The sequence below is a fragment of the Fukomys damarensis genome, unplaced genomic scaffold (assembly GCF_012274545.1).
Source record: "Fukomys damarensis isolate Sample0158 unplaced genomic scaffold, DMR_v1.0_HiC HiC_scaffold_26, whole genome shotgun sequence".
Taxonomy (NCBI): Eukaryota; Metazoa; Chordata; class Mammalia; order Rodentia; family Bathyergidae; genus Fukomys; species Fukomys damarensis.
Window position 1 is genome coordinate 26345777 of NW_022900938.1, and position 19012 is coordinate 26364788.

Below are 19012 nucleotides of genomic sequence, written 5' to 3' on the forward strand. Positions count from 1 at the left end.
TAATGTATATATATATATATATATATATATATTCAGTCATTTTTATTTTCACTATAAATTATATCTTCTGGCAATACTACCTATTCTTTATTTTATTTAATGCTTTAACAAACCTTTCTTTGTTAAGTACACTTGTCTGGATACCTTCACTTTGTTCTTCTTTTCATCTTTTTAAATTTGTCTGAAGGCATCTTATTTAACTTGCATGTGACTGTATTAGTTGGCCAGGACTGCACAAACTGAGTGGCTAGAAGTCCCAGACCAAGGTGTCTGTTGGGTTTGTACCTTCTGAGGACTGTGAGGGAAGTATGTGCTCCAGGTCTCTGTCTTTGGCATACAGATGGCCAACTGCATTGGTTAGCTTTCCCACCCGACACCAGCAGTTTAAAGGAGGAAAGGCTTATCAAGACTCAAGGTTTGAGTGGATTCAGTCCATGGTCAGCTGGCTCCAAGGCAGAAATATCACGGTGGAATGGTGTGGCATAACAAAGCCACTTAGTCCTTGGCTACTTATAAGCAGAGCAGGGAAACAGTGCCAGCAAGGAAAAGGCCAGAGAATAGAAACAGTATATGTTATGGTTTGGATCTAAACTAACCCTTCATGTGCTCATACATAGGGCTTTGAAAGGTGACTAAATCTTGGGGTGTATGGCTGACTTGCTGTTAGGAGGCATGATCTGGTTGGAAGAGTCAGGTCACTGGGTGGTGAGGAGGGAGGTGGCCCTGACGATATAACTCCCTTCCCATCTTTTCATCTCTCTCTCTGCTACCTGCGTGCCATGATGTGAGTAGCTCCCCCGCCCACCAGTCCCTCTGCCATGCCATTTTGCCCTGGAGAAGCTGACTACAGACTGTAACCATAAACCAACATAAATTCCTCCTCCTTTTAAGTGGTAGATGTCAGGTATTGTGTCCCAGAGATGAGAAAGTACTAAGACAGTATCCAAACCATACTCCATGACCTCCCAGGCCCACCTGAAATATGCTTTACTGATCCCCTGAGCAACTCCCAAACCAATCAAGTTGACAAGTTTAACCATCACACTGTTACTCCACATCATCTCCCCCATGTCTGTGTCTGTGTTCAAATGTTCCCTTTATATAATCAGACATATCGGATTAAGACCTACTCTACTTACCTGACTTTACCTCAATTACTTTGGTACACTTTCCTCCAAAGGAGAGCACACTCTGAGGCTCAGGAAAATAGAATTCTGATGCATAAATTGGGGATCAGAGCACATTTCAACTGGTAAGAATAACAACCCTGAATTACTTTTTATTGGATGAATTAAACCCATGTGTAGGTACAAATATGATCAATCGGGATTTTTAAAAATATTTTGCTACTTTAATTATGTTCTACTTCCTGTTTTGATGATTTTTAAAAAATATTTTAGGGTGGACTGGGGATTTAGCTCAGTGGTTCCGCCACCTGCCTTGCAAGCACAAGGTCCAGAGTTAGATCCCCAGTACCAAAAAGAATGAGGGTTTATTTTATTTTCTTTCCTTTCATGTATAATTTCTGTTTGGGTGTTTACCCATATTATTATAATTCTCTTCTATGTTTTCCATCTTTAATGTTTTAGTATATGTGCTGCCAAAGCAAGCACTGTTTTCCATCTTTAAAAACACTAGAGGAGCAGCATTTACAAATAGCACCATTTTGCCTTCCCTTCTCCCTCTTTTGCCAACCAGTACTAGCCAATAATATTGTCTTTCTTAGAGTTTAATCTTATATTGGCAAATATGCTTGTACCTCTAACTGATTTGCTAGCTTCACTGATAATCTGACTGACTCCCACCCTCAGAGATTATGCAGTCAGTGAATTGCCCTACTACCCGTCTTCATTCCCTCTTCCCTTGGTTAGCTGTATCATTTCCACTTTGTGGTAATATATGATGTTAACTTTTGTTCTGTTATCAATCCTAATTTTCTTTCTTTTTTAGTTTTACAGTGTAAGTGTATTCAAAACTCATGAGCCTTCCCAGTGATCTCTTAGTCAGCTAAAATTAATGATTTGATAGTCTCCTCCAAAAAGAAGAGAAGGAGGGAAGAAAAAAATTGGGGGAAATCTGCCCACAACTTTTAAATATAGTCTAATGTGTATGATTTCCCTGGATCATGAAACTTGGCTTTAGCACTCTTATCTATATTTTTTGTTTGTTTGTTTTGTTTTTTGAAACAGGATACATCTCCCTCGAAACTTAAGCTAACATAAAATAAATAAATAAATAAATAAAAATAAATTTAAGCCAACATAAATTCAGGCTGGCCTTGAATTCACTATGTAGCCTCAGATGGCCTCAAACGTGAAGTGATCCTCCTGCCTCAGCTTTCTGAGTGCTGGACTACAAGCACGTGTCAGAACGCCCGGTGTGAGCCAATATATATTCTTACCCCCACAGCTTTAGAAATAACTTCAATAAGTGGGGTAATTGATGTCACAGATATACACAAATAATATGGGGAGAGAATCTCAAATGCCAGAAAGTGTATATACCTTGATAATTCTGGATATAAAAGACATACACTAAAAAATAGTCACTAAAGACAAACAGCCATTCTGTCCATTTGAATGGGTCTGACAACCCACAGTCATGGATCTTTAGTGTCATCCGAAGGCTACAGCACCATAATCCCTGGAAATACGATGCAGCGACCTGTGGCTAGAGCCTCTCTGCAGCCTAGAGAGGCTAAGAGACTGCCGAAGGCCCCAACACTGAGGAGGAGGAGAGCAGATACCTGATACAAACCCAGGTTCAAATGACTCAAACATCAAAGCCTCTAATTCTTTTCTGTTAGAGGGAGGCTTTCTAAAATGTCTGTAAGACTCTAGATTTAGGGCAGAAAGGCAAGAGAGACTACAGACAAACTGGTGATATCTCAAAAGAATACAGGGCTGGGAGTGGAGTTCCATGGAGGAATGCAGCTTAGAGTGCATATGGCCCTGGGTCCAACCAGCATAAAGAAAGGGAGGAAGGGAGAGTGACGGGGGTTGGGGAGTTGATTCTGCCAAGAATATAAAGGCTTTTAAATTTATTACTAACGTCACACCCCGATCTGGACACAGAGGGCACAATGCCCGTGGCGGTCACTCACCCACTATGGGTCAGGACAGCGGGCTGTGGACGGGGACAGGCTGCATCGACATCTCTGCTCTCCTGGCCAGGCCCCAGTCACAGGGCGGGGCCTCAGCAGCTGTGAGAGGCTGCCCTGCTCTGTGAGTAACTCAGCAAACAGCAACACCGAGTGTGCTAAGAAGGGAGAAGCTTTTGTGTGTCTGAACAAGAGCTCATACAATTTTAATTCTGCACGAGGCCCCACAAACTATGTGGCCCTTCCTGTATATATTAGATTTAAGGGTTTTTGAAGGCAGAGCCCTACACAGTTGGAGGAGATAACCACGCCTTTACTCGAAGGGCAACTTGGAACTGCGGCCAAGGCCGGATACTGGACTGTCACCCAAATACCCACAGACATATCTGAGCTCCCCAAGTCCTGCCCTTCCTATTCCACTGAACCAACCTGTCACATTTTACATCACCAAGAAGAATGGAGAACTACAAAGAATATGAGGAAAAACAACTCTGACTTTTGCTGCATTTATATTTAAAACACGAGGTTTCTGTTTTAATCATGTGAAAAATTCCAAAGGAATCACCTTGGAAACTAAAAGACTCTGATTATTAAAATTAGCTAGAAGCAAATAATCGCTGGAGCAGTTGCTCTGGCTGCAAAACCTTTTAATTACCTTTTTAGGGGAAATTTCCCTAGAAACTTGTGATAAATATTAGGCAGGGAAAATACAATGTCCACTTTGGGGTTTTTAAAGAGAGACATAAAATTCATTTTCTTAGTCATTTAGAATAATGTGTGCTTAATTCATTAAAAGAAAATACAAGTATATTGTCATCACATTAAAAAATGAACCTTATAGAGCATATCCTTAACATACACAAGCCTTGGGTTCAATTCCCAATACCAAAAGGAATAAAACGAAACAAACAAAAAAGCCTCTGAAAATTCCCTATACATCTGCTTTTATGAGAGGAAAGAAAGTATTTTACTGTAATAAATTGGTACAATAGTGAAAATGTGGAGGTTTTATTCCTGATTTTTTTTTTAATACCATGGGATATGTGTTCCTTTGGGTTGGATCCTCAAACCATCCCAGGAAATGCCAAAAGAGCTTTTCCTAAAATTCCATTCATTCTTCTCCTCTTCCTTGAAAAGACGTAAAAAAACATAATGGGTACTTTCTTGTACTTTTCCAGTAAAAAAATAGCATCTTTTTAAAAAGGAAGGACAACCTTACGGAATTTGGCCAACATAAAGACAATAAAATCACACAATAAAATAAAGACAATAAAATAGTAGCTGAATTCATAGTTGTCACAGTACTAATGGCTAGCATCACAAATATCCAAAGACAACAGAATTTGCTTAACATTGTTAAATCATATCTCAGAAGCCAGGGTGATGCTTCCAGAAAAATAAAAGGGCAAATGCAGCATTAAATATATAAACACAAGATACTTCTCAGAAAATGCCACACTTGTCCAGCGAGGACTAAGATAAGATCCACATGAGATCTGTAAGAGTGAGAGTGAGAGCCACAGTCGCTCTGACTGCTTCATGTGGCCTGGGATCCAGGGCTCCCGACTTCTCACTTCCTCCTCTCCTTCCGTTCCTAAGGCGATACGGCACCTGCTTAGGGTGAGGAGGAGGGCAAGGAGGCGGGCTTTCCTCCCCACCCCTCCTCCCACTCATAGTGTGGACTTCAACTCCCACCACACTGAGTATCTCTTTTATTCAACACGGGGAAGCTATCCCTTCACTTTTAACTTTCTTGGCCTGAATTCTTCATTCCTTATATTCAACTCTTCTTTTTCAATGATCTTTCCATTGTTCTTTACATTTGCCTCTTTATCCCAATTCCTAGAATGCACAATGCTATAAGCAAACAGGTCACATAAATCATATCTCTTCATTCTTCACAGTCACCTCCAAAAGTCCTACCCAGGACTTACCTGTATCACTTTGGGTCACCTGAAAATACAGTGGCACTCAATTAGCGTAACCACTGTCTAACCATGACTTTTTCACAGACAAGCTTCTAAAATCAATGCAAGAGTAAACCTGCAGGTCTGAAACAAGCCCATCTTTATTCAGTATCCACTGCCTAGGTCTAATCACAATACTCAAATACCACTTTCCGGCATGAGGAGGGGCAAAACGTTGGTTCTCCTAACCCAGGAGAGAAGAAATGAATGACCACAGGTAGAGAATACTGGTGATACGGACAATTCATTTCTCCTAGGGAAGGACACTCTTACCTTTGTGATTGCAGTGAAAACCTTTTCCAGAATGGCATTTGGTGGGGCAATCTGTGGGCCACTGGCCTGAATGTTGAGGGCTATGGCACATGGTTTGGCTATAAACCTAAAAAAAGGGAAAGAGAAAAGAGACAGAAGTTATTTTTCTGTAGTTGTTCTTAATACCACCAGTTATACATTAGTCAATTACCTTAATAAAATGCTGGTAGGATTTTATGAGTGTACAATATCAACAGTGACATGAGTCACTACAAAGTAGCCTGAACTGTTTTTCTTCCTTTAGTTCCCGAGCAGTGATGTTAAAAAAAAAATCCTTTTCAATATTTAAATCCCTTGATCATCAGGGTATAATGAAAATTAACAGATGAAAAACATCTTGTATGATTCTGGGCCTTCACTATGAACAAAAACATGGAGCAGCGGCTGGGGCTATTCTGGCGAATGACATGGAATTTAATGGGCAATGTCCAAACCAGAGTTCAGAATTTGTTTCTTTGATGAAATTTCCTGTTTTCTGTTTATTTGCCTCTTCATCATAAGGTATAACAAAGGGTGTAAAAAGACATGATGGATAGCAAAAAATGAAAAATAAAGTAAAAGATTAATTTGGTGTAAAGGTCAAAGTCAACTCTTTCAATTTTTTGTTCTCCTCTTACCAGTTGGTTTCTCCCCAGCCTTCCTTATTTTCTCCATTCCCATTACTTCCAACATACTGTACACAAGTTCTCTTTAGGGTTCTATCATCATCGCCCCTATAACACACTGCTAGTCCAGAACATGGTCCTCTTTCTTCTAAATAGTGAAGACTCTAAACATTTCCTCTGTGAAACCCCAAGCAGAGGAGGACACATTTTTCCCCCAGGAAGGTTAATATAATCAGCACCTCATTCTCATTTACTAGACAGGCTGAGACTGAAATTAAAAGGCTTTGAGGGAAAGACGTGTATGTGACGAATGCCGGAGGGGTTTAAGGGAAATTAACTCAATCTAAAGGTTGAAGTCCTTGAATCCTTTGCGAGAATTCACTGTGTCACAGTGTGGACCTGCATGAAACACTAGGCAGTCAACAAATACCTGACAGAGGGACGAGTGAACAGATCAGCTGAAATACAATGGTAAATACTGTCTCTTCCAAGTGAGGCTGTGCATCACATCCACTCAGGGAAGGAGACTGACCATTCCAATACCAGAAGCCATTTCTCTAATTCCCGGTCCTTATGACGTCGACACTGCCCCCCACCCCAATGAGCAGGCTCCGCCAACCCCCCATTAGGTAGCTTCTTTTCAACTTATCCGGAGCAGGGAGCCAAATACTCAACTTCTAAGATTTAGACAATTGCATATGACAGGCAGAAAGAGTTAATCTCAAATCCTCGATAAGAGAAGAAAAAAGAGCAATAATTCTTCCCTGGTCATATGAAAATACAGAAATTTTATTTGTATTTATTCTCCAAAGAATTTGTGAATAATCTCTACCAGGGCATTTTGTTTTCCAAGAGAATATTAGATTCCAAATAAAACCCATTTCACAACTAGACAATTTTATCACCTTCCGTCATAGTACATTATAGAAAAGTGGGATTTTTTTAAAAAAATTGTCTCTGACGAAATAAATTCACAAAAGCTGTCTTGCACTGTGATTGGGGAGATACAGATAGAGACGGAGAAAGAGCAACATGGACGATGGGCTAGAACACCTAGAAATTTGTACAGTTGAAAGAAAGTATTTTCTTTTGAGCTTTGATGATTACCTGTACCAAGGACTGCTCACCTAATTACTTTTTTTTTTAATCAAAGGCAGCAAAAGATCAAACACCTATAAAGTACTTTCATGTACTATATTTGAAAGTAAATATAATAAGGATGTAAGCTTTGAAAAATCTTGGTCTTTGTTAAAAATCAGAGAAAATATTAAAACAATCCTACTTCTCAACTCTACTGAACAACATATATTTGTACTTTAAAGAAGAACAAAACATCTCTGCACAACACAAGAGTCATCTTTGCAGTCAATCTGTGCCTGCCTCGCAAGTACAAGATCCTGAGTTTAATGCTGGGTTCCAAAAATGGGTTCCAAAAAAAAAAAAAAAAAATGTACAATCTGAAAGAGGGGATTACTTTTTAAAGACATTTACAAAGTGTGCGTCTTTGTTCTAAACCATTAAAAATATGTCTTTATCTTCTCAGCCAGGTATGGCGACCCATGCCTGCATTCCTTGCACTCTGAAGCTGAGGGTGAGGCTGGAGGATCACATTTCAAGCCCAGCCCAGGCAATTTAGCATCTTAGGGAGGCCCTTTCACAAAATTGAAAATGAAAAAGGGATAGGGATGTAGCTCAGTGTGAAGGCTCTGGGTTCAATGGTCTAAAATTGTTCTTCCCAACCTCAGCATTTCCTACACTTTTCAAATATAGTTATGACGGTGATGCTGGATACAATACCTCCATATGATAACACATACACACAAAAGAATACAAATAAAGCTGGAGTCGAGTATGCTCAGTAAATCGTAGTAGTGTCAATATCCCGGTTGTGATATCACACTACAGTTTTGCAAAAAGACGTAGCTGGGTAAAGTGAATCTGCAATCTGACTGTATTCACTCTTACAGCTTTGTGAATCTACTCCTATCTCAATAAAGATCTCATGAAAAACAACTGGAAGGGGATTCTGTTTCTGATGTTAGGAACGAGTTCCTCACAAATCGACTTTTCATCTGTAACTTTGCACAATATCACACACACACACACACACACACACACACACACACACCAATAAGTTCCAAACAAAAAAATGAAAAAACTGCCTGTGGGCTCTGGAAATGGAAAGAAGCTAAGAGACTCTGGAAAGGAGTCAAGAGGTGGAACAAGTAACCAGCAAAAAAAAAAAAAAAGCACTCTGTCTGCTTATCTGCTTATTTATATATTTGTTTTGCAGTTCTGTTCTGAGTTCAAACAGTCACAGGTAGCAGGTATAATTCTGATAGATGATAGAAAAGCATTCTTTCTGGTTGTAGGAACCAGGGTAAGAAGCCTAAGGAAATCAAAAAAGAACTAGAGAGCCAAAGCAGGAAAAAGCCAGAGAAGCAAACCGTAATTCCTTGTATAAACCAAGCATGATTCCAACCAACTTCTGAACCATGAACATAAAAAGTGAAATGAATGCAGCTAAGGTTAAAGAAGTGATCGGAGACTGAAGTCACTGTTGGCTGCAGGAGCCACAGGCTACAACTTCAGTCAAAGCAAATGGTCTTAACAGAATAAACAACACTTTTCTGAGCAGGATACAACCTAGAGAGCAGATGAAGAGGGAGGGAAAATATGGCCCCACCATTTGGGGACTAACCATGCAGAAGAAAAAATTCAATGAATTTGAGCCACACAATCTGAAAGAGAACAAAATGGAAAAACAAACACACTTGGATGACCCATGGAACGATTTTTAAGTCTCACAATAAGAGGTACTAAGAAAAAATGCAATAGCCTGGGGAAGAAAAATAAATTATTAAAAAGAAATAACAATCTACAATTCCCCAACTCTGGTAGAAGACAAAACCATCCAACTCTAAGAACTCAAGAACTACAAAAAAAGTTCAAAGAAGAAAATCCTAGACAGATTAAAGATAAAAATAATGAAAGTCACCAGGAAAAAACACACGCTATATACAGGAAAAAATAAATTTGAAGTGCAATGTTCTTCTCACCAGAAATCAAGAAGGCTGAATGACACAAAGTAACATCTTTACTAGAACCAAAAACAAGAACAAAACAAACTGTCAGCCCAAGATTCTATATTCAGCAAAATCATGCTTCGGTGAATGAAAATGAAAGGGAAACAGGGAATCTATGGTTGCCAGACCCTTACTAGGATGGAGAGGTGAAAGGACACATATCACAGGAAAGAATGAGACATCAGAATTGGCAAATATACTGTATTGGAAAATACGGAAGACCTTGCAGAGTCTTTGAAAGTTAATCACAACCCATGAATAACAGATCAAACTACTAAATCTAGTTATAGGAAATATCCTATGTTCCACTCCTCCCTGTGCTGGAGGAAATCTAACTATCTATAAGTAAAATCTCAAGACAGAACTGGGGAGGGGTGATTGATTCAATCCATTACCGACTGCTGGCCCCTTCCTCCGATGCCAATGTGCACCCGGCATTGCGTGTGCCATGGCTGCCATCACAGCAAGTATTACAATGTAAAGCTAGCAAGAACAGTGCAGATGAGCCATGTAGAAGTGCATATTTAAAGCTGTATCTCCACACGTGCCCCAGTGAGTAAGCATTTGTGCAGATCTGTACTGGAAAATCTTATCTAAGACAACATTGTTTCAAGAGAATAAATATTTAGTGGGGCACCAAGACCAAGACAGGACACTGATATTTACGTATAATTACTGTGTGCCAAATGCTCTGTAATGCTTTATTCTTATTTTTAAAACCAACAAAGCTAGAGGTAGTATTAGCCCCATTTTACAGAAATATAAACTAAAGCTCAAAGAAGTTCGTGTCTGCTCAAGCTAGTTATTTAAAGCTAAATACCATACATAGGCTTGAGAACCAGTTGCTCCTAACATAACCTACAAGTGAAAACTAAATTTTATTCTCCCCCTAATATAAGAAAAGATAACTAATTAAAGATATGGCATTACTATTTGTGATATGGCCATATACTTTTGCTCAGTAGTCTTACATTTAGGTATTCATCAAAGGAAACCTGTCAAACAAGAAAAGGCAAAATGTAAAGATACTCACCTGCACCAGCTTAATGATTCACTAACAGATGACTCACTGAGCTCTAAGTGTTAGCGATGCAGCAGTGAACAGAATCCCTGTTTTTATGGGAGTGTACGTTCTGGTAGGAGGACATTTAAAAAATAATAAAGTGCTACGCACTTTTTGCTAGAATGAAAAGTGTCACAGAGAAAAAAATAAAACTCCTAAGTAAGAGAAGAGTAGGGAGAAGTTGCAACTTGAAACAGATTGGTCAGGGATGGCCTTGGTGAGAATAGTCAGCAGAATCCCCCTGATAGAAGCAAGAAAATTAATACATGAGGTGATATGTGGTGTAAGAACATTCTGGAAGGAAAAGCAGCCTGGGACTAGGGCCTGAAGAAAGACTATGATTGAGGTGCTGGAGACATTTCAGGAGTGCCAGTGTAGCTGGACCAGAATGAGAAAACAAAAGAAGATTAAGGCAAGGTCAGAGGGCACCAACAGCCACATCAGAGAGACTTCCTTGAGGCCCTTGTAAGGACTTTGGTTTGTAGGGAAGCCACTGAAGTAACTCTCAGGAGAAAATGTAAATGACTGGATTTTTGTTTTGACAAGATCACTTGCTCTCCTGTTGAAGACAGACTGAAGGACAGCCAGGATGGGGTCAGTGAGGCCAACGGGGAGGTACCACAACCGTCCAGGCAAGAGCTAAAGGCAGCAAAAGAGGTGGCAAGAAGCAGTTAGATCTGGAAACAACCACGAGGGCTGAGATCACAGGATTCACTGATAGACTGAACAAGGGATTAGCCAAGAAAGCAAGATAACAGGACTTCACCTGAGCTCCTAGGAGGATGTAGTCAGACTTGGGATCAGGATGAAGGTTGTAAGGTCAGTGTGTGGTGCAATAAGTTGGAGGTTATGAATGTTAGGTTATCAGACTCAGGTGGAGCTGTCAAGTAACCAGCCTGGCAATCAAGAGGGACATAAACTTGGGGTCATCAATATATAGATGGTTCGGGAAGTACATATAAATTAAGAAGAGATTAAAAAAATAAACCCTAGAGTGACTCCTAAACACAGAATATTATATAGCTATTAAAAAGAATATTGCTGGGGATTTAGCTCAGTGGTTACACTACCCTGCCTCACAAGTGCAAAGACCCAAGTTCAATCCCTGGTACCAAAAAAAGGTAAGAACATTAACATACACAATGTTAATTTTAAGTCAATGTATGTTCTAAAATGATGTCTATTAGCCATGAAAAGTCTACCAAAGCTTCATTTTAGATAGATTTCAAAGGAGTGTAAACTGTACAAAGAGTAAAAGCAATAAAAAGAACTTGTAATATTAAATATTGCCAAGAATGCCAAAGATAACCATTATTAACATTTTAATATTTTCTGCCTTTCTCTATATTTGATCAGATTTTGTTATACTTTGTTGGCCATACTTTGATTAAACAAAACTGCATCACATCACACCATGCATGTTTACTGAACTGATTTACTTTCCTGTTGGAAATATATCCCTCAGGAAATGACATATCCTTATAAAATACCATACTTTATGATTTCACTGTTTACATTATTGTTCTTATTTCTTGATATTATGAAGACTTGGAAAGTCACCAGGCCCTCTCTGACCACAGCAGCTCTGGTTAAACTCTCAGCATATTATAATGATATAGAGAATGTGAACAAAGACAACCTGGAAGGATTAAACTCAGTGCTCTGTCCACTGAACTAATTCTTGTCATCACAGGATTGCTAATGTTCTTCCTCATGCTTTATTATTGTCACCTGAATTTAAGAATACCCTTGTTAATTAACATTTTAAGAGTGTCAAAGAACTCAGCCACAAAGTTTTGCAGAGAAAAATCTCTGGATTCTTCTACAACCTGAACTTTTACATTTTTAACATTTTTGATAGTCAATAGGAAAATGAGCAAAAGATGCTAAAATAGGCAATTCACAGAAGAGAAAACAAAAAGCAGTAAACATACAAGATATTCAATCCCATAAGGAAAATGTTATTGCACCATTTCACACCAGCAGGTTGGGTCTAACAATGTGATATATAGCTAAGAAAGATTTAGTGGCACAAAAATAAACTGTTCATGTAGTTTAATTTGAATTTTCCATAGAACATAAATGAGTGATTCACAGAAATAAGTACAAAGAGCCAATACATGTATGGAAAAAAAAAACTGTTTATCCTCAATTAAAAATGCTATAAAATAAATTATTTTCACTTGCACTCTACAAAAGAATCACATTTTAATAAGTTTCATGACTGGTAAAAATGAGAAGAGTTAGTTACTGTGGTAAACTGTTAGTGAGCATCTAAACTCATACAAAATTTAAAATGCAACTTGTCGATATTTAGAAAATTGTTAAAATGCCTAAGCTTAAATTGTAGGCATTACTAAGTATATATCCTACTATATAAACTTACCCTACAGATACTGCCATTTTAAAAAGAAAGTTTATTGCAATTCTGTGTGAAACAGCAAAAAGCATAGGAAACAAGTATTTATCTGAATGCTATCTAGGAAACATGGTTCCTCTGTTGTAGGGCCCTTCCCAAAGGAATGTGGTGAGGATCTTCTCAGAAGGCAAGTGGCACAGTCAACTCCTGTGTGTGCATGAGTAGTTCTGGCATGGCTCTGTAACAACTGTCCTCAATCGGGCTATATATTAGCATATAAAAGAGATAAACAAAACACCAATTATCTAAAAGGTAAAACCCCACTATGTCAAGGCTAGGTCTTTAGATGTGAATCCACAGTCAGTGCTGGCACAAATAAAGCTGCTTCCTGGAAAGAAAAAGTCTCGATGTCTCATCTCTCTTTGTGAGAATGCTGCTACGTTTCCTGGGGACTCATCCAGGATTTGGAGACGGTGTGTTTCCTTCCCCTTTGTTGCAAGAGTATAAACCTCAGAGTTCTGGGAGAAGCAATCTCACCTGGTGCCGGTGGATTGGCTGGTCCCTCCTGGCACGCCAGGGTGAAGTTGGGGATGCACAAGGGAACCCAGTGAGGCCATGGAACCAGTTCAAGGAGTGCCACCCATCAGACTGCTAAGAGCCTGGTTCGTTTGGACGGACCTGCCCCTAAGAGGCAGAAAGGGAGCCTGATCACCTCCCAGAGTTTTACAAGTAGTTCCAAAGGAATGAAACCACAACTCCAAGGCACTGGGCACTGGGCAGTGAGTTGGAGTCGTTGTGTGACTGTGTGTGAATGAGACAAACAGCAGAAAATCTCCAACCTGATCAAAGGATCTAAAGAGAAGCAAAGAGGACGACAGTGATCAGACAACTTCGTGCATGAACCAAGGTAAGAAAAGTTGCAGGGGTGACTGATTATTGCTTTAGTAGTCAAGCTATTCTGTCCCTGTCCCAGGACAACCTCAGGTGAGGTCAGGATGATCTTGGGTGAAATCAAGAAGGTCTCAGGTGAGAACAGTCCCAGGTAAGAACAGTGAATTGGGTGAGATTGAGACAGATAATTTCTGGTGAAATCCAAAGTAACCAAAGGCAAGATATCTCAGGGTACATCAGAGATTGAGCCTTGGGTTTGGGGGCAAACAGAATGGGAAATAAATATGCCTTATTAGGACAGGTTAGGAAATCAAGGAGCTTATGGAATAAAATATCCCCTGGGAGCCCCCTTGGATTGATGTTAAAGACTTAGGACAACAACTCACAGACAAAAAAACCAAACCAAAAAAGCTTAGATGACAAAGTATTGCTGCTTCACTTGGCCACAAACACTCATTCTCACCCCATCCATCTTCTGGCCAAAGTTCAGATCAGATGAAGAACAGATACATCAACTGTTGATGACATTTGTTAATAATAAAGACCAGGGTCTTAACAAGAGACAGATTATGCCCTTTGTTGGCGACAAAGACCAAACTGTCTTCTTTCTCCTAAAATTCTGGTATTTAATGGGAAACAAAAAGATTCATCTCTAGTCTCTCCTCCACATGGGACCCTCTGGAGTCCCTGCCTCAGTCTGCAATCCCCAGGGCTCCGGACCGGTGGCTATGCCACAACAGGAGCTGACGCCAGCAGCAGAGGCCAAGTAAGTCATGGACGGGTGTAGCAGCCACAGCCACACAAGGGGAGGAAAACTGACTTTATCCTTAGTTCAAGAGAAAATTTTATAGAGCCAAGAAGAAGTTGAAAATCTTGTTTCCCCAAAAATTAAAGCAGAAGCCCAATCCCTCTTTCCCTTGAGAGAAGTTCCCCTGTGCAAGTGAGGAACTGGGTTACAAATCTTAGCTAATGGATAGATTTACCTTTGGCTTCCAATTTAAGTAGGTATTTTTATTTTTGTTTAATTAATATACTTAAAACATTTCTTATGGATTAGCAATTCTTAAACTACAATTACAAGGTTAACTTGCTCTTCTGTCTGCATTCTGTTGATAAGAGTGCTGATTCAAGTTTTGAATGTCTGCTGGCAGCCATTCAAGTTTAAAATTTTAACAATCTAAGACCAAAAGAGTAAAAAAAAAAAAAAACAGTTTACAACAGTTAGGGGCACAAACTGATGCTCAAAAAATGGTTTCTTCTAGATGCCCCCCCCCAAAAAATGTTATTCAATCTCCTCATGAGAGAGGTCCTAACTCACCTAGATTTAAGAGAAAGCAAGCAATTTGCTCAATCTCAGTCCCAGCAACCCAGTGCCAGCTCTGGCACTTCTTCAATGTCCCAGATTTCTGTAGAATCTGGACACTTCACTTCTCAGTCTGGCAAAACCCCTTTATAATGCTACAATAGAGGGGAACAAGTACAATGGCTATGAGAGCAAGTATAGCAAAAAGCCTTGAAAGAGATCAAACAGGCCCTCACTAACACACTGGGCCCAGGACTTCCAGACATGACTAAGTCCTTACTCTTGTATGTCTACAAGTATACTGGCACAATGGTGTGAATTTTAACTCAGAAGTTAGGGTCATGGCATCAACCAGTGGCATACCTCTCCAAGGAACTCAACTCCGCTGTGCAGGGCTGGATGCCCTCTTTGTGAGCACCAGTAGCCACAGCCTTCTTGGTGGCAGAGGCTGACAAACTGACTATGGGACAAAAATTAAGTCGTATGGAGTACTACTCAGCCACAACAAATGAGAAACTAGAGACATTTATAGCTAAGTAGACACACATTAAGGCCATATTCTTAAGTGAAATAAAAATTATACACGTGTGCAAATACCAAATAGTTTCTCTGGTGTGAAAAACTAAACATGTAAATAAGGATCTTCCTGGTATTGTGAAACAGGAAGAAAATGTCTAAAGGAGTAGGGAACTGGGAGGGGGAGGGGAAAGGAAAGAAGGGAAAAGAAAAAATATGAGAAATGGAAAAACATGGAAACAAAGTCTTTGTAAATAGGGAAGACTGGAGGGTGGTGCAGGGAGGGCAAAGAAATGGGGAAAAGGTAAGAACCAAGATATATCAAGTAAAGGTACAAGATCGTAATGATGAATATAACTGTATTATATACCTAAAATGTACCAATAGACTTAGTGGAAAAACATAAAAAACAGTCAGTGCCACATTCAGTTCTGAGTACAAAGGATAATGTTGGCTAACTAATGCCGGGATGATCAGATAGATGTTATGTGAGAACCCACGCATTCACCTAAAAACAGTGTGGACCCTGAACCCAGCACCCCTGCTTCTCCTGTCAGGCCAGGCCAGCCACATTATGACCACATTTAAGTCATGGATGAGATGCTCTCTAGCCAGACCTAAGAGACCAGCCCCTGGGTGCTAAGTATTTCACTGACAGTAGCAGTTCTGTAAAAGAGGGAATGCCTGGCAGGGTATTCCATGGTGACCCTGAATTCTGTCACTTGGCTAAACCCCTGCCAAAGGGGACCTCAGCATAAAAGGCAGAGCTCATAGTGCTAACCTGAACCCTCCAACTGGGGGCAAGAATACCTGTTATTATATATGCAGGCTCTAAGTGTGCCTTCACACTGCACTCTATGTACATGGGGCCTCATATTTTTAAAGGACCTAACATACTCAAGAAAAAAAAGACAAATATGGTTTTTAAAAAAATCCTTTAACTCTGAGACACTGTGTGGGCCCCTAAAAGAGTGACAGTCAAGCATTGTCCAAGACATCAAAGGACAGATCCCTGACTGCTTCAGGAAACCGTAAGGCAGACCCTAAAGCAAAGCTCATGGCTTTCAGGAAAATAATAGAATCAACAGCAATGGCCACCACACCATTCTGTAGTCCAGTGGCAAAATGGGACCCCAATTACTCACAACATGAGAGTACCTGGTTCAAGACTGAAAATAAAAGCTACCTCCTACGTAAATGGTAAATTTTTTTTAAAAGTTGAAGAGCAATCCCCGAAGCCTTGGCTCCAGCTTTTATCAAAAAGTTTCACCACGAACTCTGTATGAGCCAGATAGCTCTTGAGACTGCCACAGGTCAACATTTCTACTTCCCACGGTTCTCCAGCATAGCTCGAGTGTTGTGTGAGCAATGTAAGACACGTGTCCACAATAACCCACATCAAAGACCCAAGGCCACTCCTGGGATGCAGAGAGTCGGGGGAGCCCCATTTGAAAATGTGGTTTAGATGTCACTGAACACCCCTGGACTGGCAGCTACAAGTACTTGTTAATCTTTGTGTGCACCTTCTGAGGATAGGAAGAAGCCTTCTTCCCACAAGAAAAAGGCATCTGAGGTGGCCCTTATTCCTTTTGAAGAAAATCATTCCCCACTTTGGAATCCCCATTTCCATAAAATCAGACACAAGCCATCATTCAACATGGAGGTGGTACAGCTGGTGGCAAAAGACTAAAGATTACCAGGAAACTACATGTGGCATACTGTTCTCAGAGCTCAAAAGAAACAGAACAAGTGAACCAGACTCGAAAGCTACAGCTGAGCAAACTGTGTCAAGAAACTCACCCACACTGACAGCAACTCTTGGCAATTAGCCCTGCTAAAGATTAGGTCTACTGGTCCCACTAAACAGAGGGTTTTCCCCTGTGAAATTCTCTATGAGGGACCCCCCCTCCTACTAAGGACATAAGAGGGGACATAAAAGAGCTTAGAAATCTCACACTGAGACAATGAATGCAGGTGTCAGACTCAACCTTAGCCACTGTATATAAATAGGTTAAGAAACAACCGATTGCCTGAGTCTGACCACAAGTGCTCAGCCTTTTAAGCCAAGAGATGCTATGTGGATAGAGAAATAAAATGTCCAGCTTCTAAAACCTCCCTGGAGGGGCCCATTCGCTGTTATACTATCCACCCCACTACAGTAAAAGTGGCTGAGACAGTCCCCTAGCTTCACCACAGCAGAGTAAAGCCAGTTTCTCAAGACTGAGAGTGCTTGCTACATAAGCTGACAATACAAAAAAAGCTGGTCATGACCTCAGAGACACCATCAGGGGACCATAGCCCTGTTCTTGTCACTCTGGAGGCTGAGTAGTCTGATGGCAGAAGCCTAAAGATGCCACCAACTGGCAGCACAAACAGACTACACCCCCTTTCCCTGTTGGCTAATCTGTTATGCCTTGACCTTCCTTGTTCTTAACTATATGCAGGTCTCTAGTCCTGATTTTTGCCATAGCCCTTGCTGAGACCACCATGGCCAACTGAATGTGGCAGAAGGTGCCTGCTAGCCCTTACCTTTCTCTTGTGGGTAGGGTGTTTTGCTGGTATTGGCTGTTTTTCCTAAGGGCTCCACTGGTAGACTTGAGCTCCACCATCATGTGACCCATGTATTCACATAACGAGGTCAGGCCAGGTTTTTAAAGTTTTTTTTTTTCTTTTGGTTTTGTTTTTAAGTTTTTAAAGTTAGACTTTACTACATTCACTTCTCAGGACAAAGAAAAGTCCAAAGAGACTGCTCACATAATAAGAAAGCACAGCCCTCCTTTAAAAGGGAGCAGCTACCCCAGACCACCACCTGAAAGTTTGTAGTCCTGTTAATTTCACCACCCTTTACCCAGAACACCCTAAATCTTTTTAAAAAGGGGCTGCCAGAAAGCAGACCCCTAGGTCACCCCATTGTACTTTTTTTTTCTCATTGACTTTATTGGTACATTTTAGGTATACAGTACAGTTACAATCATCATTGGGATCTTGTATCTTTACATAACAGGTCTTGGTTCTCATTTTTCCCCCTTATCCCTGCCCTCCCTTCACCCCCTCCTCCCTTCCCTATTTGAAAATACTTTATTTCCATCTTTCCATTTTCTCATTTTCTCTTTTTTCTCCTTTTCCCTTATTACCTTTCCCCTACCCTTCCCATTTCCCCTACACCTTTTCTTCCTATTTCACATTGTCAATTATATCATTAGAATCTTAGGTACCATTATAGTTGTACTTTAAAATAGTCACCACCACCCATACAGCCACATCTCATCGGGTCTCTCATTCCTTCTATAAAAAATAAAGAGTAGCCCTCATCCCATCTCCACCACAACAAAAAACTTGTCTCAGCCCAGATTGTCAAGACCTCTTCTTGCTGAAAGAATCAACATGGAGGATCAATGGTCCCAAGAGCCTAGATCCCCACAAACTTTACAATAAAACAGGACAGCCCTACTCTAACACTGGGATTTGGCTTCTCAAGACCCCAGTAGCTGGAAAAAAAAACTGTCCTGCTCAGTGGAGAGAACAATTCAACATCTCCATAAAAAGCCTAGCATGTCTGGGTCAGAGGTCTTCAACCACCAAGAGACTCAATGGTGGGGGTCCCAGACTACTTTAAACCAAATCCTCACACCCCATCCAACTTTGTTCATCTCTGGGAACCTGGGACAATGTCAACACAGATATAAAATGGCGGACCCCAGGTGGGCTGCGTTAGACATGTGGAAGAACAGCCCATACTGCACAACCCCCAAACTGGTCAGGGTCCTGTGCGTTAAAAACAACTTGTCCATCTTTCTTTCTACTCCCACT

General features: G+C 40.4%; 1 protein-coding gene across 3 annotated transcripts in view; it reads right to left on the minus strand.

Moving 5' to 3' along the window:
• Positions 1–19012, minus strand: part of Cers6 (ceramide synthase 6) — a 281534-nt gene that overhangs the window by 188999 nt on the left and 73523 nt on the right. For all 3 annotated transcript variants that reach the window (XM_010606924.2, XM_010606923.2, XM_010606926.2), the window contains exon 2: positions 5341–5446. In XM_010606924.2, coding sequence (XP_010605226.1) covers positions 5341–5446 — 106 coding nt within the window. The remainder of the gene's footprint in view (positions 1–5340; positions 5447–19012) is intronic.